This window comes from Parasteatoda tepidariorum, chromosome X2, assembly GCF_043381705.1.
Source record: "Parasteatoda tepidariorum isolate YZ-2023 chromosome X2, CAS_Ptep_4.0, whole genome shotgun sequence".
Lineage (NCBI taxonomy): Eukaryota > Metazoa > Arthropoda > Arachnida > Araneae > Theridiidae > Parasteatoda > Parasteatoda tepidariorum.
In genome coordinates this window covers 7,125,718-7,152,665 of record NC_092215.1, presented here as the reverse complement: position 1 = coordinate 7,152,665, position 26,948 = coordinate 7,125,718, and the positions used below count along the sequence as shown (strand labels likewise).

Sequence of the window (26,948 nt, the reverse complement as noted above, 5' to 3'; positions counted from 1 at the left end):
GATAATTAAGATTTTACACAAAATCTTATAGTGCATCTAATAGTCCCGCAGTGGACTGATCGCTAAGACACGGTTCCCAGCCGATCACCGAAGTCAAGCATCGCTGGCTGCGGTCAGTGTGCGGGTGGGTGACCACTTGGATCAGTCTGCGTAGGGACCGAGGGTGTGCGGTATTGGTCCTCGCTAAACTGTGCTGCCGTAAAGTGCTCAACTTCGCGCGCAGGTCGTCGGGCTACCGAAGCGGGGGTGCCATCCCCTCCGCAGAGGATCAAAATTGTGATGGCATGTCTTCGAATCATCCTCCGGGAGGTATCCCAGACCGTCGCCAATAGCCCATTGTGCAGCTCTCGTCCAACGTAAATTAACAACAACAACAGCATCTAATAATTTGGCTAGGGACTATATGTTAAGGATCATACTTCATATTTTATTCTGAAAATTTAACTACGCATTTTAATGTCGATTTTGATAATAATAATGATTACGTGTGTACTTTTTAATAAAAAAAATATGAAAATAAATAATAAAGAAGTAATTAATGTGATGATTTTATTTTAATTTTAACCAGACTGTATGATGTCACAACATAATGAACCCCCCTTCAAGCGTGATATGTTTATAGACTGTACTGTAGAGGGGGATAGTGTTGTACTTTGAGATACTCTTCGTATCTTAATTTTTATCATCTTAAATTAAAACCAGGCTTACAGTTTAAAGACAATCTTTAATTACGCATAAGTTTTCCCCCGTAATATATATTCCTTACAGAACAAAAATTAAAATAAATGAATTTATTAAAGTAAAAATTGTAAACTATCTCTTGGTATTACACCGTGTTGTACAGTGCGCGAAGAAGGGAACAATGGTAGAATACAAAATTTAAATGAAATCGGTCAAATAGTTTCTGAGTTAGCAAACGGATGACTTTTTTTAAAATTTAATATCTTAGAAACTATCTAACTGATTTCATTGAATTTTGTATCTTGTCATATTAAATTTCATTATTTAAATGATGTGAAAATTTGTATACCTTATAATTCGAGTTTTTTTCGACTATTATTAAATAAAATAATAAAATATAATAAATAATTGTTAAAATTTATTTTTTGTATGAAATTATATTTGGATAAATGGATTTTATATTTGTGTGCAAAAACTTTCAGCTTCTCTTAAATATTTTTCGAAATAAAGCAAAATAGGCAAGAAAGTAAAACTAACAAGTAAGAAAGTAAGGGTCCCAAACTTTCGAATTTTCTTCTACTTTAATTAATAAGACGATATTTTCCATATTACGGCAACTCTCTCTCTCCCCCCCCCCGTATTTTGAGGGTTAAAAATCCAAAGTAGTATGCATATTCAGAGAAAGTGCGTTTTTGTGTCTGATTCCGTAATTTAATATTATACATCGTCTGCTCTAATTAATTAACATATTTAAGGCTTAGCTCTCAAACAATTAAGAATATTCGCACAGTTAAGATAATCTTCGTTATAATCGGATCATTTTATCAAAAGTTATTCAAGTTGTTCTACTTTTTTTGTGCACTGTACGTTGAAACCGGTTCATGTTAACCAATATTATGCCAATAAGTAAATATTTTATTGTTTTCAATCACTAAAAATGAAGAAAATATTTTAGATTTAAACCTGACAGATTTAAACAATGTATAAATTCGCAATGAACAGAACAAACAATAGATATACAACTTCCTATAGCATTTATTGCAATAAAAATAGTGAGTATTAATAACAAGTTCTTGATAAGTCACGTTTTTGATTTGATAATGCAGTTATTTTTAAGAAAAACGAAAGGAAAGGAAGAACAAAAATTTAAACTTTTTAGAAATACTTTTAACAAATTAGAAACTTCATTATAAGTTATTTTAATTAAAGAATTTTATTTGATTTTAGTACGAAGAAGCTAACTGTTTTTGAGAAAAAGTTGCTGATTTAACACACATCAAAGTGTCACTGCTATACGCATTCATTTCTTCCAAATAGATGATACGTAAATTAAAAAATATATTACAGTCTCTGGCCAAATTATTAGACGCCCTATAAGATTCTATGTAAAATCTTAATTATCGGGTTATACTATACAGCTTGATTGTTTTTACGTGACTGAAACCGATTTGCACTTGCTTACGTTCGTGTATCAATTGGTTAAATGAGACGATATATAATATAAATTTAACGATAGGATAAATTAGACGATATATTATATAAATATAGAATATTTATTATATCTAGCATTATATTAGTGTATTATAATAATTAGATCAAATTAGACGCTCTGTAGTTTTTTAAAAATTACATGATTTGCACGAGTTTATCGGCAATATTTTTATATTTAAATATACATGTAATGGGGTTTTATTCGAGAGATTTTTTATATACTTATATACTACCTATTTGCATTCATTTTTAACGTATTGTGTTACAATGTTAACCAATTGATACAATAGAGGAAACAAATGCAAACCGGTTTCTTCAAATTAAAACAATACAGCGGTATAGTATCACCTGATAATTATAATTTGCGTCCTGATAATTATAGTGCGTATATAACGTATTTAAATTATAATTTGTTTATTAAATATAACATATTCTGTATTAGTAAGATTAGAAAACTCTAAGTAGCGAAATGAGATCAGAATAATGAACAATCTGCAAAAACTATTATTATTTTCTCATGACTAAAGCATTTGAAAATCTCTTCTAAAAGCAAATAAAATTCAGTTGAATCTATTAATAAATTCCGATTGAGAAAATGAAAATAGAATGAAAAGAGGTGAAATTTTCTTTCGTTCAGCAAAACATTAATTCGGATGATGACCTTAACAGCGAGTTAATGTCATTGTTAGAAATAAAAATAATGCTAATGTTGCCATTATGCTCTTAGAAATTGTCGTCCCAAGGTACAACATTCTTTCTTACGCAAAATATTGATTTAAAGTAAAAAAATTTTTTTTAACTTTTTGAACCTTATCTTATTTACTCGAAATTATTTTACTATTATCAATATTATAATAAAGAATAATATGCTCTTCTGATGTGATCGACAGCTATTGTAATTAACAGTTCTAATAAAAAATGAGCGCAAATTCGAAATGTTCTAAATAGTGTTCCGTAATAACCACTTGATGTATATTTTTAGAATCAAAAAGTATGCAGATTAGGGGTTGCAAATTACTTAAGCAAAGGAGACACAAAAATGATATCTGTGAAATCTCTAAAGGCAGGGTGATAAAACCATAACCAGATTGATTGCCTGATAAAAATTGNACTCATTTAATATGTATTAAAGATTTCGGCTGTAAAAAAATTCTTGAGTTGCGATAGCGTCACTGTGAAAAACTGGGATTTCCCTCGAAGCTGCTTCAGCTTGTTTGTGAAGTCTGTGCGCGATACTCATCATGGTCGCGAAATTATAGATCTACCACTACAAAAATATAATTCCAATTCATAAGACGTGTTAACTCGATTCTATGCTGGGGTACCTTTTCATAGATGAAGGTTGACATGGTCGATGTGACTCCCCCCCCCCATTGGTGACCCGGACGTCATGTGAATATGCTTGCCTAGAGAGAAACTCCGATATTAACACGCCTATCTTGACAATAACGCCCACTTTGATCTGAACAAACCTACTGGGATGGATGATCCACATTGAACTTGCTACATGTGACTGATACATTATCCACCTTCTCGCGTTGTTGCCACTCAGTCTCTAATGCACTCAACGTACAACGTATTCACTCGACTGCTAAAGGCAACACTGGAGCGACCACGACTGTGAACTTAATACAGCTCTCACGATCAGCACTGAAAAGTACAGCGATTTTAATACAGCTCTCTCGGCTTCTCACAAAACAGCAATGAATCAACTAGTAGTATCCGTTCATTGAATTCTATCTCAGCTATAATTCTGGTGGGGGAGTACTGTAGTGTGTCTACCACTTCAAAATTACAATTCCAATTCACTAGTATATAAGACATGTTACCTCTATTCTATAATGGGGGTACCTTAATTTAGATGAAGGTTGAGATTTTCTTCCCACACTAAAAATACTAAAAAATCATTGGAAAGATATTTGTACTAAAATATGAAATCCCGAAAAAACAGTTTGAAAAAAAAATTTTTTTTCATTCACATTCAAAAATTTATTAATAATTTATTTTGCAAATTAAAGAAATTTTAATGCTGAATCATTGTTTTTCTTAGATCTATATAAATGCAAATAAGTGCAAATTTGAAGAAAGTGAGCCATGTTTGAAAGATTTCACCTTTATTAACACAGAAATATATGTTTCATACTGTATTTCGTTACCATAAATTATCAAAATGCTAAATATAATATTTTTCACTTATTTTGACTTAATACAAAATAAGAAAAAAAAGTACGAAAAATATGCTTAATAAAAATTCTGCACCAAAGGGTTATCCGGCAATCAAACAGGTCTCTGCATTTTCAGTTCAGATTCGCTAAATTTTGAGTGCATTTTCTCTCGCTTAAAAGCTAATTTGCTTTTCTAATGTGTACATTTTTTAAAAATTGGTTGTTGAAAAGGATTTTTAAGATATATATTAAACGCAGTCCTTAAAGAATACCTCGCGTAAGTAAAATCCGATTATCGGATCACTGATCGGATCTCATGTCATAGAAATTCCAGCACCACCCCTGTTTTCTTTCACATATACACGCACAAAAATAAAAAAAATAAAAAACTTGGACAAAAACAAACATTTATTTTCGCGAGCTTAGTAAATAAATCGATCTTTTGCAAACGTTTGAAAGAGACGATTTATTTCCTTTTTCTAATCGAAATAAATGCCTACCATGCAGTAATAAGGCAAAGAGAAAAGTTTAAAAAATGCCAAGGCCCAACATAAAATTTATGTTATTTTGAGATGCAGTGAATAAAGATTCTTATCTTTACGTAGAATAAAAGAAATCTGTAATATAATTCGCTGAAGTAAGTAAGGACAATTTTTTCCACTATTCTTTTTCTCTTAGTGCAGTATTCTTTTCTTTCGCAAAAATATGATTTACGGGTTAAAGTAAACAAATAAAATATTAATAAAAAGAAAAGGCTTGAATGTTAAGCTGAAGTAATAATTTTTTCCCCTAAGCCAAAAGTCACTAAAGTATGTAAGCACCTTATTAAATGATAGTAAAAAATAGTAAAATAGATAATAAAAATGATTAAATACTTGATACCTTTTTTAAAAAACAGTTGTCAAATCACAATGACAGTTTTTTTCTTTTTTTCTCAGAAAATTTTCAAAACGATTTACATAAATCTTTGTTTAACCGCTTTACCAATTTTTTTTTGTGGAAAAAAATGATAAAAATCAACATATTTTTTTTTATTTTATTAATAAATACAATGAACTAAAACAAAACATAATACACACGTTTTAAGTTCAAATTTAAAATTTTTTATGTGTAAAAAAGCATTTAATTTACCATCAGTTTATTATCCCGAGTTATCTGGGGCAAATGAAAGAAGTTAAATATTAGTCTTTGTATGATAGTTTTTAAAACAAGGGACAACACAAAATGATACTTTCCAAACACCACTAAAGTGATACGCCATTTTTTAAATTCTTTTTTTTTTAATATAAATTCATCAACCATCAGTTATACAATGGCACAAAACAGAAGTGTAATCCCACAATACAGCACAAAACAGAAGTGCAGTCCACAATCCAACAGCAAAATGGAGGGCGAGTAAAAACGTGATAAACAAAACGTTCTGACAAATTCTGCTGTGCCCGAGTTTTCTCGGGTTAATAAATATTTGCAATATATACGTACCCGAGTTAACTCGGGATCAGGGAAGCGGTTAAGTGACGTAGTATTTTTTCTTACCGTTTCTTCAAAATTTTGAAGAGTATGGTGATTTTTATCTACATAGCGAAAACATTAATCTAAATGTAATGTTCACTTTTCCATTACGTGATGTAGTTAGTAACCATTTCTTTGGTTTATTAATAACAAGTAACCATAATAAGCTGGTTAATTCGTATTCTCTTCAGATCAAACGTAAAATATTTCAAATGTTAAACAAATCACGGGTTTAATTGGGATAACCGTCTTCAAATTACGTGTTTTTCTTCTCCGTGTAACGGAAATGAGGGTTAGTTTCACTTAAAAATATAACATGAAGTCGAGTTTATCTTCTTTTTAATACCACCGGCTTTGAAAATTCGATCGGTTTAACGGCATATCGATTTCATAGATTTGTAATTTGGAACCCAACCCAGAAGATAAGGAAACTCTTACTTCAAGCATTGGTGCAAATTTGCCTTCGTGGAGGACTTTTTACAAGCCACCAACCATTCCTTATCTGTGTTAGGTGGAAAGAAAAGAAAAGAAAAAACTTCCTATGGTTTGCCTGACGGCAAGGGAACTCTATCTCATGATTCGTCTACCACAGAGGATACTTTAAGCGAGCTTTGTGGTAGGTGCGAACCTGAAGCAGAATCCGTATCAACCAGTCATCTCTGGGATTCGAACCTGGGTCACCTCATTAAGAGGCATGGCGAGCATAGTTGAAATAAATCATGTTAAAAAAATATGTAATTTAGGCCGAAAGTAAAGACAATGCATTGTGTATTTCAGCATGCATTTTTTCTTCATAAATAGCGGTGCGAACTGGGATTCGAACCTGTGTCCCCTTATTGGGAGACGATGAATGCCCATCTCCGAATTAATCGGTTGTTGTTTGAGAGTTGGGCTTAAAATTACGTAGTTAAGAGTTGAACACAAAGTGCTGCTCAACCTTTTCATTGCCACGGAACGGTCAACGTTTGATAATTTTACAGCCGTCCGCGGAAGAAGGGGACGTTGATTGTTTAGATTTTTGAATCTTTTGATTTAATAAGTTTATTTAATTGTATTTTCACATGCCATCAAAACAAAATACAGTTACAAGCACGGTACTGGTGCGGCTTTATGTTACGTCTCTCAGCTTCCAGTTAACCTCTCGTCCATGGAAAGCTCAATATATATATATAATATATATATATTAAAGTGATTCTGGCGGTTTTGGAAGCCGAACGCTTTATTTATCGTTTGCTGTAATTTTCTATTGTTCTTACTGCACCAGTTTTTGTGTTCATAATCGTTTGCTGGAAAAGCATAAAGCAATAAATAAATAATTATTAGCAAATGGATTAATGTCCTTGTTTACTTTCAGAATTAAAAAAATATTTACGTCGTTCAATATATTTCCGTAAACATAGCAGCAACTATAGCGGTAAATAAAATTATTTAGAAACCCGGAAGCTAAGATAAAACGAAGAGAAAAAAACAGAAACTTTCTCTCTCATTCATATCAACGCCAGCGTTCATCCCCCGTTTGCGATTACAGCAACATCGTACCCTTGCACTTGCTTTGTTTCTTTTTTCTCTCCATTGAGTAGAGAGTATTTTAAGCATTCCTTCTGTCTCTTCCACCACTGCTCCCCCTTCCTCCACCCCTCTCATCGTTCCAGGGACTGCCGAGGCAAGATCAATGTCTCTGAAACTAGGTCAGACGAGAGCGAGATCGTTTGCCAGAACTAGGTCAGGTGTATAAATGTGAGTTTTAATCTCCCAGAAATGATTTTTTATTATCGTCTGAAAATGATGGCTCTTATTTTCAATATTTATTAATATTTCGTTAAGAAATTTTTAAAATCATTATTTATATTTATAAGTAATAAAACTTCGGGATGCCAGTTGAGAATTAATTGTGTACATTAATACTATTTATTTTCACTATATTATTTTGTAAAATCAAGAATCTTTCTTGAATGTATCAACTTTATACTGGTCGCACATTGGGATGCTATTTAATCTTTTATTATAATTTATTAGGAATACCCCTTATAATAAAATTTGAGTTGTATTAAAATTTACTTACAAAAGATATATTTTATGTAAATTTTTTATTTTAAGGTGTATGTTTCAATGATGTGCGAGTTTAGTATTCCGCAATGATTTTATTTTTTACTTTTTGAGTTTCTGTTTAGTAAAAATGTCAAAAAGTTTAAAAATTGGGGATTGTGAACTGATATTTAAGCGAGGAAACACCAAAAACGACTTTGAAACCTGTCGATTCACTATCGAGAAGAGCGGGAGGAAACCAAAACCAGTCTGATTGCCTGATCTAACTCGGGCGCGTTTCTAAAAATCGCCAATTAACTTTTTTCTCTCATCTCCGAAAATTTAATAGATTCTGATATTTTTAGTTCCGCTTCCTCAGTAGCGATTTTAAGAGCGTTTTTGTTTCTTCCTAGCTCTAACATTAATTACCAATGTCTCATGCATATAGTTATTTTTTTCTGTATTCTCGACAAGGATCCTAAAAATATTCTAAAATAGGATTATACAGTCAAACCCCGCTATAGTGAATCATCAAGGGACCGAAATTTCTGTTCACTATAACCGAGTGTTCACTATATCCGTACTGCAAACAATTTTAACTCATTTTTCCGAACTGCTCCCTTTTATTACACATTATTTAAGTAAATTACCAATAAAAAGAAATACAATAACGATTAAAAAACAATATGTTGGAAAAAAATATGTTCTTCGTCTTGCGTATCAAAAATTTAGGGATGGCTTTTATTTAGGAATTGGAAACTGAGATAGAAGAAGCAAACAAGAAAATAATGCTTATGGCTTCATTCATCTAAATAGATGGTTTTAAAAATCGGTATACGTATTTTATGTAAAAATTTCAAAATTACCAAAAAATGACGGAAAAAAATCAGTCGGAGACAGAAAAAGTTCTTAATATCTATTTTCCTTTCTTCTTTTGGTTCACTATATCCACAAAGAATAATATTATAAGTGTATAGAAAGGCACGGAAGTGGTCACTATATCCGGGAGTTCACTATAAGGCATGTTCACTATAACGGGGTTTGACTGTATTTTTATTTTGGAAAACATCTTCAAATAAAAACTTTTTTTAAATGATAATCCTTGTTAAGCCTAAAATTTTGTGCTACAAAACTACAATTTTATTAATATTTAAAGAATTTAAAAAATTATGAATGCATTTTTTTTCTTTTAAATGATGATCATTCGCTTCATACATAGCTGATGTACAGATGTATTACTCGAAACCTCTAACATTAATTCAGAAGACAAAGGAATTGCGTCAAGGTTCAGGACGAAAATACTATCTTCTCCATGTTATTTATAACCTGACATAGAGCAGTGTTTTGTTGAACTTTCGATTGTGTTAAAAGCAAAGACCAGCGACAAGAACAACTCACGGTTAGCGCGACGATATAGCATGTTATAATTGACTCCTCCATGAGTACGATTAGATACGTGTTTTAATATATGTTATTGGTACTTCAGCGTAGTGTTCGATGCATGTTCGGTTTAAAACAGGGCTCGAAAAACCACCCGTCCGCCCGTCCTCGGCGGTCAAAAATTCCCCGCGGACAACGAATTTCTCGAATCCGACGTCCGCGAGGACGGCCATTTTCCCGTTAATGTTGGTGATACATTTTCAATTTTTGTTATCTTACTAGAGTCTAGCGCCTCACTTCTAAAATTACCCTCTAATCTAGAAATACAGCAACATACTGCGCTTGGTGGAATTGATGTTTTCTCTGTCTCCCCTACTGCAGAGGTTGAAAGGGACTTTTTAGCAATAAACTTACAAAAAAAAAAAATACGTACTGGTCTTAAACAAGAAGCGTTAAACGCAATTATGAACATCTACCTAAATGAAAAACCCCTTTCAGATTTTTGTGCAGAAACCTCTGTATATCATTAGCTTGATTGTGGAACTGGCAAACGTCATATTTGATTCATTTAAAAAACGCAGTACCCTCGGANATTAATTCAGAAGACAAAGGAATTGCGTCAAGGTTCAGGACGAAAATACTATCTTCTCCATGTTATTTATAACCTGACATAGAGCAGTGTTTTGTTGAACTTTCGATTGTGTTAAAAACAAAGGCCAGCGACAAGAACAACTCACGGTTAGCGCGACGATATAGCATGTTATAATTGATTCCTCCATGAGTACGATTAGATACGTGTTTTAATATATATTATTGGTACTTCAGCGTAGTGTTCGATGCATGTTCGGTTTAAAAACATAATCTCTTACCTTTATCAGTGAACTAATATTGAATTTGTTTCAAATTTTTTTTCCTCGTATTTAGATTGACAGAAATAAATCATGTATTAATCTTAAATATTCATTATAAATTTATGCGTTGTTAAATAATTTTATAGTAAATTATTGTTTGTTAATTATAAATTTATGTTAAATAACTTTATTGTTTGTAATAATAAGTGGTCAGCATTAATTTCTTGTATGCGTAGAAGAAATTGATTCGTTAGAAATATGCTTATTGCGCATACTCTTATTTTATTTTTAAACCGGCGTTGAGAGCAGCTCACCCAATTCTGAGTTTACGATTGTCAATGTTCAATTCCATTGTTTTGTAAATTTGAGCTGATGCCGGAAGACAAGGGAATTCCTGGATCAAACATTGGAACAAACTGGACATCGTGATGAACTTTTTGATGGAAGTAATCTGTATTTTCGTTACACGGGGGGAAAAACCCTGAAAACCTCCCACGGATGGTAAGTGGATTATGGCCCATGATTCGTCTACCACTGAGGATATTATAAGTGAGTATTGTGGTAGGTGCAAGCCGAGATAGAATTCTTATCAACCGGCCACTGCTGGGATTCGAACATGGGCCAAATCATTGGGAGACGTGTCACGATATTTGTAACGAATCGTGTCAAAAATATGTTATCATTTTTTAAAAAAATGCAATTCAGGTTCTGAAATTAAAGAGAATGTGTTGTGCAATTTGACATGCATTTTTTTTCTCCATAATTAGAGATGCAATGACTAGGCTTGTATTATTTTAACAGCAGGAGCTCCTTTTCTTGATTTTTTTTTTTATTTTTTTGGTCAATTTTACAGTTTTATTCCTGAAAGAGTCGCGATGGCTCAGGGGATAGAGCATTCGCCTTCCAATGAGGCGAATCGGGCTCGAATCCCAGTCGATACGAATTCCGCATCCGGCTTGCACCGACCACAATGCTGACGTGAAACAACCTCAGTGGTAGACGGATCGTGGGTTGGAGTCCCCTTGCCGTTAGGTTAACCGTGGAAGGTTCTCTTGGTCTTCCTCTCCATGTAACACAAATGCGGGTTAGCTCCATCAAGAAGTCCTCCACGAAGGCAAATTTTTCCCATGTCTTCTGGATTGCGTTCAAAATTAGAAAGCTACGGAGTTGAACATTAGTAGTCGTAAACCCATAAAATTGGGTCGGCTGTTTTACGACGGTTATAAAAGTTTCATTCCTGAAAATTTTGAGTCTCATTTAGTTGATTTCCGTGTGATTCATCATTTCACCATTCTTGTTCACACTGATAAAAATATATTCTTATTCTATTTAATAATAATAGTTTAATTTATGTAAATATTTAATTATAATTAAATAATTAAAATTAATTAACGATAATTAGTTATTTTTAAGAATCAGACAAATGAAGCATTACAAAAAAAGCAAGTGTGTTTTTATTGATAATCAAAAGATTTTTATAAAATTATTTAGCATGTAAGTTTCTGCGGAGCTATTTGAACGAAGACTACGACAACAGTGAACACTGTCCCCATTATCTGAAAGAAAAGAAAGAAAAAAAACTGTAACAGATGAAACATGTACTAAACAATAAAATAAAAAAAATCTTCAATCTAAAAAAAAAATAAATTCTTCCTAGATTGAGATTGATTTGACCAAATATATATTAATAATTAAATAAATAATTCCAATGATATGAAAACATAGTACAATAATTTAATCATCATAACACTATGTTTTGATATCATTGGAATAATAACTAACCCACATCGTTATCTTAGAAAGAATAATGCTGACATGTACTGTGTACAAAATAAAAAACAGTCTACCCTGAATAAATTTTGATCTAATGATCTCCCATTCTATGACTCAATTTTAAAGGTTCGAAGGAGTGACATCAAATATACTAATTAATTAGTGCTAACTATAAATTTAGATACGGTATCAGACACAAAAACGTATACGTAATCGACGTAATTACGATCGATCGTAAACGTATCGAATGTTTAGATGCTAAGTGCCAACTTTAGAGATCCTAAAGGCTGATCTCAAATTTGCTAATTAATTAGTGCTAACTTTAAATTTAGGTATTATATCTGACACAAAAGCGTGATCGGTGTAATTACTATCGATCGTAAACGTATCTAATGATCAAATGTTTAGGTACTAAGTGCCAATTTTTTGAGGTTAAAGGTTGACGTCAAAATGCTAATAATTAGTGCTAATTATAAATTTAGGTACTGTATCTGAGACAAAAACGTATAAAGACATCTTTTTTTATTCGACGAATTTGAATTTTAGATAAATATGGTGTTTAGCCACTATGTGGGAAATATATTTCCAGTAAAGAGAAGAGAGCGGATGAAAATTTTTTATCGACCCTTTAGTTCTTACGTTTGACGCCCAGTGGCTGAGCGCTGTCGTGTCACAGGTCCCTGGTTCGATCCTCGGGCCGGGCAAGGCTGACTCAGCCTTTCATCCCTTCAGTGGGTCGATAAATGAGTACCAAGCATGCTTGGGAACTAAACACTGGGAGTTCCGCGTTCGGCTGACCACCTGACCGGAACATCTGCTCTGCACCCTAGAGCCCAAGGTCAAGACAACTGAGATGGGTACAGAAGGCCTTGGCCCTCTATGGGCTGTCGCGCCACTGAGTATAGTTTAGTTTTTGCGTTTTAGTTTTATTTTTAATTTAGACCCTTTCGTTTAGAAAGTTTAATGCCAATCTCACTTCTTACGTCTTTAGCTACAACTCTAGAATGAAATATTTTTACATCATTTTAAGCTATTTAATTTCAAGCGACAATATACGAAATTTGAAAGAAATCCCTCAAATCTTGAGAAAGAAAACTTACAAAATATGAACGGTTATAAAATTTTTATAACCCAGATGCTTTTTTTCCGATTTCTTTTTAACTTTGCATTTTGCCATTTAAATTATATATTGTAAAATGATTTCTATACCTTACAATTCAAAACTTTTTCAATTAAAGTTAAATGGGAAAAAAAAGAACTAATTATGAAAAAAATATTTTTACACGGAATCATCTTCCAGTGAAAGCATTAAAGAATTGAGCGATAAAAAATTTCGATCTGATATAACATGTCTAAGAAAAGCCCAAAAAGGTAAAACATGAATTTTAACAGTAAAGGGTCCAACTTTTCCTTCGCTTTTTTGACTTAACTATTACGGCCATATTTTTTAGTTTAAAGCTAACTCACATATTTTATCAGTGAAAACCGCTAATCCGACGAAAAAACGTGTTGTTTTTTAAGTATGCTTTATGTCTGGTTCTGTAACTGAATAACCCCTAATTAATTAGCCTATTTGAAATCAAATTTTTGACACATTAAAATTGGCACTTAGTTTGTGAAAATACAATCATGAGAGCAAAAGTTATTCTTGGTGTTATTTTTCCTCTTTTTTTTTATTTTTTATTTCTTTTTTTTTATGTTAGTATGGTTTACTGCATTCTGCTTAAGGAAGCAATTTCTGATCAAGTTTCTTATTCTTACAAACAAGTGGGAAATTTAGATAGAAAGTTCGTCAACAGATACCGCTGCTAACTAAATAAATTATAAAACAATGTTTTCTTTTTAAGTCAAATCATTCAAAATGAAATATTTAAACGAACATCTGTAAATTTTGTATTCAAACTACTCTACACTGTTCTCAATTACTGGTTATTTTAAAAATATTGTTTTACAATTTATTTAGTTGTCAGTGCTATCTTTTAACTAATTATGAAAATTGATGGGAGTAAATCGTCTAGTTGCCATAGCAAACCGATATTTCTTATTCATTTTTCTTAAATCATTTTTTCAAATAATTTTTGGGAAATTTGAATAATAAGCACAACGTTTCTAATAGTCGCTGCGTCCCGCATTGGATTTATCGTTAAGACACGGTTCGCAGCCGATCGCCGAAGTCAAGCATCACTGGCTGCGGTCAGTGTGCGGGTGGTGACCACTTGGATTAGTCTGCGTAGGGACCGAGGGTGTGCGGTATTGGTCCTCGTTAAACTGTTCTATCGTAAAGTGCTCGATTTCAAGTGCAGGTCGTCGGGCTACCGAAGCGGGGGTGCCATCCCCTCTGCAGAGGATCAAAATTGTGATGACATGTCTTCGGATCATCATCAGGGGTTTTTCCCAGACAGTAGCCAATAGCCCATTGTGTCACCAATAGCCCAAATGAACTGTACAACAACAACATCTAATAGCCGCTTCACTAAACAACGTTCGGATAATAAGGCTATTTACCTGATAGAGTTTTGTTGCTATACGATATAAGGATATGTATCTATTTTAATTAAATTCAGATCTTAGTTTTAGTTCATTGGCACATATAACTTCGATGTGATAAGTTAAAATCATATTATAAGAATTGAAAGTGAAATCAATTATTCAGAAAGTCATACTTCATGAATACATTAAATAAAATAGTTTCAATTTTTTGCTTACTTTGCCGTTTACGCAATTCAAAATATTATTTACGTAGAATCTTATATTTTTACAGGCATATTTCATATACAGCTATGCTTAAACTATTTTTAATGTAATCATGATGTTTTTTTATTCTGAACTCATAGTGATAGATGGAATTCTGGAAGAAGAAAAAAATTATTATTTTGCTCATGTACAAGTTATTGAATTAGTCAAATTTATCATAAGATTTCCAATAGATAAACCAGAAAGAAATTTAAAACGTTTTAGCTTTGATTACCAAATGCTAATGACTAGGAGGACCTCTGGCGGGAAATAGTATTGCCATGATATTATTCTAGTTCAAATTGTGTTAGTTAAGTGTGCTGAAAAAAATTTTTTAACACTCGTAGAATTTTTTACTGCATGTAGCTAAAAATATTTCTTGCTTTTTAGCCTTTTATGTTATTTAATATACTTTATGAGCAATGCCCAAACTGAATGCCCAACTGAGTCATGTGAAAGGTTATAAACATTTTCACCCAGAGTTTCTGTATTCAGTTTAAAAGAATTTCGACAGATGGTGCTGCATGTAGTAAACCTGTAATTTAAGGAAAATGAATTGAAAATCATATCACAAATTTCAGAACTTTTTCGATGAATGAAAAATCGCATTACGGCATATTAGAAATGTCTACCATATAGTTGGAGGACTGAATTTGCTTACACTAAAAAGCAAAGAAAAAAATCCCCGATAAACTGGATTTGAAATGTCGAAATCTTTAAATTATAACTAAGAACTCAGAGTTAAGATTACCTCTCTGTGCTAAGAATTTGCTGTAAAGATTTTTCCTTAACCGCAACTGTTTTTCCGTTACGATTTTTTTAAACAGTCAGCTTACAAAATTAATTAGTCGCTCATATTGAAATTTAATTAATCACTATTGAGGGAGCCTGGACTTAAAGCATTAAAACCTGTTTGGTTGCCGGAGGAAAACCAGTGAAGTAGAAATGCGCTTATTAGAAACTCTTCTAAAAGGCAATTAAAACGCAACAAACATGCTTTGAAGTGAAAAATCGTCCAATTTATCGATACGTGGTTTTGGCTTATTACTGACGATTATACTTACACTAAGAAAGAAACTTTTTGTGATGGGAAATAACTTTCCTGCAGTGAGATAAACGGGATCTGTTCCTTCACGAATGAAAATTGTCTTCAACTGAAAAACCAAAATATATTTTAAATAATTATACCTTCAAATAATATTTGTGTGCTCAAAAAAATCATCACAGTTTCTAATTTTAGGCTAATTTATTTTTAAATAACGTTACGTCAATAATAACTTAATAATAAATTACTGTTCTGGAATTTTACAAATTAGTGTTTCATATGAATAAAACTAGAAGAGTATACTTTACTATGGTATACTTTTCTAGCTTAATTCATATACTTCATTTTCAGGGCCGTCTTAGACCAGAGGCTAGAGAATCGGACTCCGGTCCGGAGGGACCGGGGTTCGATCTGCTAAGATCCACCGACTACATGCAATATACGTGCTCGTGAAATGTGTGGAATCTAATGGCCTGTGGTTGTTTGCTGAGCAGTACAATTGTATACAGGGATATGGAGAAAATTCACTTCCCCTTCAGATTTATGTCTAAATTGAGGAAGTGGTCTCACGAATGAGTGGTGCTGCTATCTATTCGTGGTGTTCTGAGCTACGAGGTACTTTAACCTATGAGGTGCTCTCTTGTCAAACGAAAGGCACACTTTCTTGACTTAATTCGCAAAAGGCTTGTGGCTGGCGATCTAGTCTTGTCCAAGTATTATTAGGAAACAACAGTTTAATTTCTACTTTATTCGCATACTATAACTTCGTTTCCATAATTTCGAATCTTCTTTAGTGTCGAAACACTGAGCAAAAGAAGGAAACACAGAAATGTAGAAGAAAACTACAAGCAAAGGAGGGAGTCACTTTCATTTTGCTTTTCGTAACAGAAGAAGGTTTTTCTTTAAATAACCGAAACAATAGAATGTCTGTTTATGTGGAATTATTTATCTTCTTTCTGCGTTTTTCAGTTCAATTCACATATTATAATACAATGTTTACCTAAATTTAATAATTATCAATAATTCAATATAAAATCAATAATTACCTAAATTTATGTTTTACTGATATAGTTTCATTTCGTAGTTATTAAAAATAGGATTTTTAAAAATTTTTGCTATTCAAGATTACTTGATTGAAGTTTTTACTATCCTATATCAAGAGGAAAAAAAAGTTTTCTGAAAGTAATGCGCGAAACTAATTATCTAGAATAGAATTTCTTAAACTTTTTGATGTGGAGACATAATAATATTAAAGAAAATTTTATGGGACCTACAAACTGCTGTAGTTTTAAGTTATTAGTTTTTAATTTTGAGACATAGAATAATGTGAAAATTTTAAATAAGTAATAAGATTAAAAATTTAAAGCTATAATAAGAATAAATTCAATTACTTGAGTAAATTTGAACATTAACTGTTGTCTGTGTATTAAGTTGCGTAGCCAAAGTGATTAGTGGAAGAAATAAAGACTACGCTCAAAATTGAACTACTCAGAATTACGCTTTATGCGTAGCCAAAATCTGACTTAAAGCAATGTCCAACGGGTCGTGGGTTCGATCCCCGCTGTCCGAAGACTCCCCAGTGTAGTAAATGGTGACTGATGCGCGTTAAATCTTTAGAGTCATCCATGTTCCCATAACAAACCATACCTCTAGGGATCCAAGAGTTTCCTTGTGTTCTGGATTGGTTCAAAATTACAAGGCTACGAGGTTGAACATTAGTAGTTGCAAGCCCAAAATCTGGGTCTACTGTTCAGCGACGGATATAAATTTACAAAAAAATGTAAAAGCTTATCTTAAGGGTTCAAAGGTGTGACCGCCATTATACTAATTAATTAAAGAGGCAAATATTTTAATTAGACTAAAAACTTTCGCACTTTCTCTTAATAAAGCACTCTTTTTTCTGCAGTTTTTTGACCATCAATATATAGCGGGAAGCCGCAATCTGTGATCTATCTTGTTTAGGTAAGAGAGCTGTTTAAAACTTGCGTCACTGTATTTTAATTTCATTAATTGATAAGTTCAACCCTTTGAATAATTAAGATTGGCACCAAAAATCGATTATTAGAGCTAAGTTATATGAAATCTTATATTTTTTCTACAAGGAATATATGTATTATTTAAATTATATATTTTAAATATATATTGTTTTATATTTTACCGTTGCGCTTGAACTTCGAATAGATAAGAACTTTCATTTATAAATATGAAGCAGTTGCAGTGCAGTATGTGAAAGAATTTTTTTTTAAATGCATTGTTGTAAGAAAGAAGTTTTTTTTACCTGGTATTTCATGACGGGTGTCAATTCAGAGGCATCCAACTTCTGAGCATCTAATATCAAACTATTAACCTTTAAAGAAATTATTATTCTACAATATTTCAAATAAAAAATTTAACAATTTATTTTCTAAAAAAAAAAAAAAACTGAAAACTTCTATGTTATCGTCAGTGGAAATTGCTTTTTCTCACTGGTATTCGAAAAATAAATAATGCTAATTTCGTGAAAAAATAATAATTATTTTTTAACTTTCCAAAATAACTTCATAGGAAGTTTAAAAAAATTAGTACGAAATTATTTATTTTCAAACATTTAAATAAGTGTTTCTCAATTGCTTTTTAAACATATCTTTATGAAAAACTATACACATTGGGGGTCATAAGTTAACATTTAGGCCAACAAAAATATTTGCGAAATCTGATGAAAGATTAATGTAGAAGGTGAGTTGAAAAACATAAAATCATTGCGGGTGGAAACTGAACAGAAATTAAACGCGACTCTTAAAAGAACCTTTAAGTTTCACCCGGCAATCGAATCAAATATGATACTTTTAATTCTGCCCCACTCAAGTTCAGTATGAAACATTATAATGAGAAAAATGATTTGAAAACATCGAAACCAGCTTAGTTGTCGGTGGAAACTTAACAAAGATTAAATGCAACTATTAAAAGCATCTTTAAATGTTTTGATGTTTTTAATCTCACCATCCTAAATTTCATTGAAAACATTAACGAGAAAGACGTAGAAAAACATCAAAACCAGTTAATTACTTAAAAAAAGACAAGGAGTTGAAATATGACTATAAGACGCCCCTTCAAGATTCATTCGGTAATCAAATTAGCTTTGATGTTTTTTACCCCTCCTCCCCAAATTTCACTATAAAAACATTAACGAGGCAGACGAGTTGAAAAAACATCAAAATCAGTTTAATTGATCAGTTCAATTGCCGGTGAAAACAAAATGGAGATAAAATGTCGCTGTTAGAAGTACCTTCAAGTTTCAATCAGAGTTATCAAACGAGTTATAATGTTTCTAATCCAGCGTCCTTCAAAAGTAACTCGTCGGTTTTTAATTATTGCTTCAATATTAATTTGCGATCCTTATTGGGCCTATTTATTTCCTTCATTTTTGACAATGATTTTAAAAATGTATATTTAGAGCGTTGAATACAGAACACAATGCATAATCACCACTAAATTTGGTAAATATGATAAATTTTTGAAAATTTATCAAATTAGCCGGTTTGTTTGCATAATTCCTTACTCGTAATGGTAAATGTGATAAAAGTCCCTAACTTTACGAAAATTCGTTCAGTTTGCGCAACTGCTTGGCCTCGAAATTTATTCACAGTAATATTAGAAGTTCAAAATGAAAAGTTTTATCAGTTAGGAACGAAACAAGGAAGTTGTATACTTTGAAATCAATTCACAATTTGTGAAGAAAAAATAATTTTGCTGGACGGTGTTCCAGATCTAGCAATATTATTTAGCGATGCAATTTAGCAATATTATCTAGGATATTAGCGATGTGTTTGTAAGGGACAATGTAAAAGATCTGGCAAACTTTATAATTTTAAATATCATAACAGTCTAATATGCTTAAATAAGTAAACTTAAAATATTTAGTAATTTGCAGTAATAACATTTAACGCTATTTGAAAAAAAAAAATCTCTCTTGTACAAGTTCATGTAAATTATGCATTTTTTTTCGTTTCACAACACCTGTCAGGCCCTTATTAAAATTTTTCTCAAGTGACTTAAAATAACCATTTATTGACTTTTTAATTGTAAAATATAAAATATTGTAATTCGTGGTTTCTTACGCCATAGTGTTCAACGAAAAAATATCTTTCTGAGTAGTAACTACTAAAAAAAGACTGCACTCTATTCTACTGGCCCAAACAGTCACGATATTTATCACATTTATCATTAGGAATTATGCAAACAAACCGGTTAATTTGATAAATTTTCGAAACTTTTCGAAATTTTAACCATTTACCAAATTTTGTGGTGATTATGCATCATTACCGATTATTATATATAATCACCATTTAATTACTTTCATCGTAACATATACATTAAATATATTTTTCTCCCCAAGTACTTTTAAATATAGTTCTTCAAAGTCAGTACGTTTAACTAAATTTTGTCACGTAGTCGTTGATTATATCGAATATGTTTTTTTTTTCTAATTTAATCTAACCAAGTTTGTAAAAAGTGGTTATTAAATGAAAAAGACCTATCGATATCGGTCACCGACTCAATAGTTTCGATGAAAAAATGACTACTGAGTTATTAGTCCTAGGGCTAATAACTTAGAAGTCAATATTCACGCATATAAGATACCGGTGTCCCTTTTATATATTTTTTTCTGACTCTCTTATTATAAGCAAAAATATATTTTGGTATTTTTTAATTATAAAAAAATAGCCTCATTTCTAAGAAAAACTTGTTAGATTATCGGAATTATATTTGTACTAATATATAAAATCCAAGAAAAGTAGTTGGAATTTTTTTTCTCCATTCATATTCGAAAATGTATCAATAATTGATTTCGAAAATTAATGAAATTTCAAGGGTGAATAATTGTTTTTCTTTGATCCAAATAACTCCAAATAAGCGCAATTTGGAAAAATTATTCTTTGAAAGTGAGCCATGTTTGGAAGATTTTACCTTTAACACAGGAAAATACACTGATGTTTCATGTTGTATTTCATAATTATAAGTTATAAAAATTATAAATAATCTTCACCTTCTATCACCACCAATCTATAATATAATTCTTCACCTTGTTCTAAATTAGCACAAAATAATGAAAAAATATGTTTGATAAAGCTTTTGCGTCAAAGGGTTTGAGTCCACCGGCCATTGGCTACTAACTGAAAATTTAAATTTTCAGGTCTACATCAGATAATTTTAATTTTATGTCATTATCACAATTTAATGTCATGTTACAATAAAGCAACACTTATTTGTAGAATTGTTTTTTGTATGTTTCCTTAACTAAGTAAGTGAAAGCGATATGAAATGTTCAGAATAATTACTTCCTTCTAGACTCGTGAGGGTAAAAAAATTCCGAGAATGCTTAAGAAAAAAAGAACCTTCTTGGGTTTTATAACGAAAGAGAAAGTAAATAGATATTGTTGTGGAAGAAAAAAAAAAGAAATTTATTAATGACATAACTTAGCGCTCGTGACGTGAAACCTTGAAATATATAAATACGACCTTCAACGATAAGAGAAAATCATTCTTCAAGTGTTTTCTTAAGTAATATTCGGTTTACATTACAGCTTAGAGGATGACAGAATCACGCGTTACTTTTAAAATTTAACGAGTAAAAAGGAACAAGTAAAAAGTAACAAGTAAAAAGTAACAAGTAAAAAGTAGCGAGTACAATGCGAAAAAGTAACGATTTTTTATGTCTAAAATATAAACGAAGTAATGCACATTGTTATTGAAAAATGTGAGAGCAAAAATTAAAATATTTGCCTGTTGTGTGTAGGAAAATAGATTTAAAAAACAGACTTTTTTTTTAACAATTACATATCCAGACAATAATTTGGGAGTTATCTCGAGACCTATTCGATCGATGTCGTCATTCAAAATAACCTACTTTAAAATGATGGAAGTATTTGTATGCCATACTGTTCAAATTTCTTTCGACTATTGATAAATACATTAATAAAAAATAATGAGTAATTATAAATATATTTTTGCATAGAATTATCTTTGGATAAACGAATTTTATAATTGAGAGCAAAAAAATTTCGATTCGCTTGAAAAGTTCTCGAGATAGGCGAAATACGCAAAACGTAAAAATAACATTAACTCTCCTGACCAAACTTTGTGGGACCCTATTTTTCCGATTACGGATACATCCCTCCATTTATTAAAGGTCAAAAATTCCTCCTGTTTATTCAGAGAAAATACGTTTTTGTGTCTGATTTCGTAACGTAAAATATCGACTGCACTAATTAATTAGATTGAGTACTGATAGATAAGAATCTGATTANAAATGAACATTAAGGGGTCCAAACTTTCAACCATTCCCCTGACCAAACTTTGTGGGACCCTATTTTTCCGATTGCGGATACATCCCTCCATTTATTAAAGGTCAAAAATTCCTCCTGTTTATTCAGAGAAAATACGTTTTTGTGTCTGATTTCGTAACTTAAAATATCGACTGCAATAATTAATTAGATTGAGTACTGATAGATAAGAATCTGATTATTAGGATTAAAAGTTCCGTTTTTTATTTCGCACCAAGGCACAATGCGCAAAATAACTTTAATTCTCATGATTGGATTTTTACGTACTAAGATGCAAGTTTAATAGTTTGAAATACTATACTAGTATATTAATAGTTTGAGATAGTATACTAAAATAGTATACTAATTAATCAGTGCCGAAAGTATTTACAGTAATAATAGTAGTGCTGAAAATAGTTTTACGGAATCAGACACAAAATAGAACTTTCTTAGAGTAAACAAATTTTAGTCAATGGTTTTGAATTTCTGATTCCGAAAAGCCGTTATTTATACGGGGTGTTCTGTAATGACCGCTTTTGAAATTTATTTTTAGAATTACTTTCAAAAAATGAAGTAAAAAAAGGTGAATACATAAGAAGTCGTACAATTATACTGGTGAGGGAGACTAATCACTAATGAAGAAAAGGCTATGAGAAACATCAAAAGAAATTTGAATGCCTGATAAAACTTGGAGGTGTTTCTAATAATCGCATTGTAACTTATCTGTGTTTCTTTCGGCACTGAAACAGTTTTAATGTTATCAACCTTGCTTTCCTCAATAGTGATTTAATATATTTCTATATCCTCTTTTTTAAGGTTAAATATATAATCCGATATATATCCGATATTATGTGTGCACTTAATGTGTGTACTTAATGTCCTTAATGCGTATGCTTTTTTACATCACTTCTGACAAGGATTCTAGAAATGAATATTAAGGTTGGTTGTTACGCAGTACCCAATAATAACGCATTTTCCAAAAAAACATTATTTTCCACTCTTATTTATTTATTTATTCCATTTTCTTTTCTTTCTTTCCTTTTATTTTATTTATTTAGTTATTATTATTATTTTTTTTTTGTTAAATTAGACACGTTTAGGATCTCGAATTATTCTACTTTAAAACATTTTTGGTTGAGCNTCTTTGCTTGCTATCTGTGGCGTGTCTATTCGGAAGAAATAAAGCGGACTTGGTTCCTCTACCTACTATATCAACTCTATGGCTTTTTTACATCACTTCTGACAAGGATTCTAGAAATGAATATTAAGGTTGGTTGTTACGCAGTACCCAATAATAACGCATTTTCCAAAAAAACATTATTTTCCACTCTTATTTATTTATTTATTCCATTTTCTTTTCTTTCTTTCCTTTTATTTTATTTATTTAGTTATTATTATTATTTTTTTTTTGTTAAATTAGACACGTTTAGGATCTCGAATTATTCTACTTTAAAACATTTTTGGTTGAGCAAAATTTAAAAGCTAACATCTTATAGTATTAAAAAGAGCAGATTTTTAATACTTTTATTATTCTTAGAAGGCGCTAAAATAATGTAAAAGTAAACTTTAATTTTCACTATTTTTACAAAACAAACTCGTCATGCTTACAAAATCAAATTGAAAGTAACAGATAAGACAAAAATAATATCAACTATAAAATTAAAGAGAAAAAATTTATAACTGATTATATTTGATTTTAAGGACATATGTAATGACTGCCTTGAAATTATTTTTAATGCAAATTATTTACTTAAAACTTTTGCACAATTTTTCTTGCGTTGAAGTTAAAAATAAATATGATTAGTTAAATAGATTTGCTTGTTAGTTTGAGAAATCTGGAATCTTATTAATTTTATTTTTAATGCATGTCAAAGCGAAATAAAAGATGATATCAAATTAAGTTGCTTATAATTTGAGTTCTTTACCTTAATGTACTTTTTAATATTTTCGTAATAAATTACAAATACGTGCTATAAAAAAGTGAGCTAAAACTATAAACGGTTTTATATAAAATACCACCCCAAAATATCAGTTTTAAGGTCCATACCTCTTTTAAGAAATCACTTCCTTTAATGCAGAGAAAAGCAAGTCTTGCAAGTTGAAGTATTGTTACAAATCCTGGGAAAAGTAGTTTGATACCACCGCTTTTAAAATCATGGAGGAACCAGTACATGTTTAGACAAAACAAAAGAGGATTACAAATTGTTATTATGCACAATGGTAATGAAAATTCCTTTATAATATTTCTCGAAATTAAGTTAAGCTGACTATAATTTGAGATCCATACCCAAAATTGTTTTTCATACTTACTATCACTTTTGCAGCAGCCAATATTCAAAAGTCCAGCTTTAGAATTCTTAATTGATTTGGATAGAGTGTTAGAAACAATACTTATCCAATTGTTCGCTATTAAAGATATTGAGAAACAGTGAAATATAACTATACTTTGTAATATAAAAACCAATGTAACTGCTGCTGAATCCTCATATAATGATCCTGGTAGCAATGCATTTTCCAGAATAAAGGAATCGATGGATAATGAAGTAAAATTACCATGAATGTTAACACTATTATTTGTATAGGTCATCATAATCGTAAAAATTGTTGAAATTGAAAATAGCGTTATCAACAAACATTTTTGATCATTGCGTTCCGAATAACAGTTCCTTGAAACAGTATTAAATGTTCTTAATACCTTTGCTAGACTTTTCCAATTAATAATCGATAACAGCTGATTGGCGATGCCTTGGAATAAAGTTATTAAATAAATACCTTGATATGTAAAATGAACAGAGTCTTGAGGGTCCGTAATTTCATTCAGAATATCAACTGTACTTCCGAGAAAGAAAAAAGTATCCAAAAGAAGAAGCAGGCTTGAATAAAATAGTAGAGCTTTTGATGATAGAGTTTCTTTCTTAGTTGAAATCGACTTAATCGGAAAATAACCAGAAAGTTGCATAAGATAGCAAATGTATGGTAAAAAAACAAAATTATTTTCTTGGCGTCTTTTTTTCATCTGTCTAGATGGGTTCATAGATTCTTAATATCCGCTTTTATTTCAAATACGCAATGTAGGAGTAGAATTTTGAAGATGAATGATTTCTTCAAAAATGTAAGCAACATAGTGGAATCTTCAAGTTCAATGATTTCTTCAAAAATGCAAACAACATAGCGGAATCTTGAAGATCAATGATTTCTTTAAAAAGGTAAACAGCATATTCTTATAATAGTAATAAAAAAATAAAAAAAAAACATTTGAAAAGAAGCGAACTATATGTCAAAGATTTTGTATCAAATATAGTAAAATTTTATAGCTAAAATGATTTAAATTGCGTCGCTCGTAAATTTAACTTGGTTTACTCATAATTTTAAGCTTATTTTATCATACGTAGATTTTATGGAGAAAATTGTGAGGATTATTGGTTTTTTTAAGTACAGCTTTCCAACTAAAAAAAAAAGAGCTAAAAAAAAAACTGTGAAAAAGAGAAGCAGGTCGGATGAATAAAACTGTTGTACTAAAATGTCTTAATAATAAGATTAATAAGAGCTTCCATTACGTTTTCTTATCATCAAAACTGATTCTTAGCTTTGACTTCCGTTTTTAAAAAACACCAGTAGCTTTTTAAAAAGCAGCTCAAGTTTATGTAATTTCTTTAGAATAAATTATTTTTGTTCCATAAAACATATAAAGTGGAGTTACTTGGGCGTACGATGTTTGATACACAAAGTTCATACTTTTTTTTACTGTTCGAAAAAAGATAAAAGATTTTTAAATATTTATAAACAAGCGCTATAAGAAGTTTCAATTTTTGAATGACTATTCTTTTTAAATGCCCATAACAGCAATAAACGAAAAGGGGAAATACAAACTGATATAATTAATTTATAAAAAAAAAAACTTTTTAACTATTTAATTTATTTTAAATCCCTTTCAGATCGCAGATAAAGATTTACACAGTTGGTACAGTTATGTTTCCTAACTTGATACATTAAAAAAAATTTATCTTTTAGAAAAAATGCTATACCCGCTAATGCTGTTTTATTTAACAAACTGAAAATTTTCATAATAAATAATTTTTAAAACGCTTTTAAGGATTTCGTAAAAATTATACGCGTTGTTATGATTCAAAATACAATAAAATTTGTCCATATATGTAACAGTAAATGATCAATGAGCTTAATATTAACATAAAGCTCTATGAAAAATGATAGGCTCCAAGAAAAATGATAGTGTAACAACAAACTGGATTTTTGTAGAAAAAAAAGAGCTTTTCTGCAGAGAGTAAAAGTTGTAATAAATCAATATTTCAAAATCGTTACTAAAGCAGCAGATGAACAAACATGTACTTAACAGAAAGTAGTAGAACTTTTTCAGAAAGTAGAACAACAAACGTGTTAAGCTAAAACTAAGGACAGCTACATGAAACGTAGCATCGGTTAATTTTTTATATTTTCTATGTTCTACAAAACAAACTTAAACAAACCTCATTCATTTCAAATAACAAAATACTTCAATTTAATGATGAAAACATTTTGCGTTTTGTCTTAAAAACGTTGAATATACACAAAATATTTGCATGACTTTTACCTCACGTGTATTAGGGATATTAAATTTAGAAACTTTACAAATATTGATAAACCACGAAAAGACATTAAAACATAACAGTGTTAATATTTACTGATCTCTAGAATCATAGAGTCGGAAAAGCATTGTAAAATGTTAGTCTTTTTGATTTTTATTTATTTATTTAGTATTTTGTTATAAAATATGCTGTCTGAAAACATTGGCGTCGTCATATAAAGTTATTGGGGTTATCATTATTAGAAAGGATGTTCCAAAATTCAGAGAGATGATGAAACTCTTAAGAGGACGCCATACCGTGAGAGAAACTTTTCTTCGTAAATTCTCTTCCACCTCTATTACTAATTCTAAATTTAAAAGAGAAAAATTAGTTCAGGCAAACCTAGAGTAAACCATGAAGTTTCAATA

General features: G+C 30.8%; 1 protein-coding gene across 2 annotated transcripts; it reads right to left on the bottom strand.

Moving 5' to 3' along the window:
* Positions 1 to 11,541: 11,541 nt before the first annotated feature.
* LOC107440731 (uncharacterized) lies at positions 11,542 to 25,423 on the bottom strand. 2 transcript variants are annotated; one of them, XM_071188236.1, is made up of 4 exons: positions 24,731 to 25,423; positions 17,935 to 18,003; positions 15,676 to 15,765; positions 11,542 to 11,661 (listed from the first exon to the last, which is right to left on the bottom strand). In XM_071188236.1, the coding sequence occupies exons 1-4, from the start codon at positions 24,773 to 24,775 to the stop codon at positions 11,593 to 11,595; spliced, it is 273 nt and encodes a 90-aa protein (XP_071044337.1). In that variant the 5' UTR covers positions 24,776 to 25,423; the 3' UTR covers positions 11,542 to 11,592. The 2 variants fall into 2 exon arrangements, with proteins under 2 accessions (XP_071044337.1, XP_042901202.1); XM_043045268.2 differs by having other exon boundaries at positions 24,006 to 25,422.
* Between the last annotated feature and the right edge of the window lie 1,525 nt (positions 25,424 to 26,948).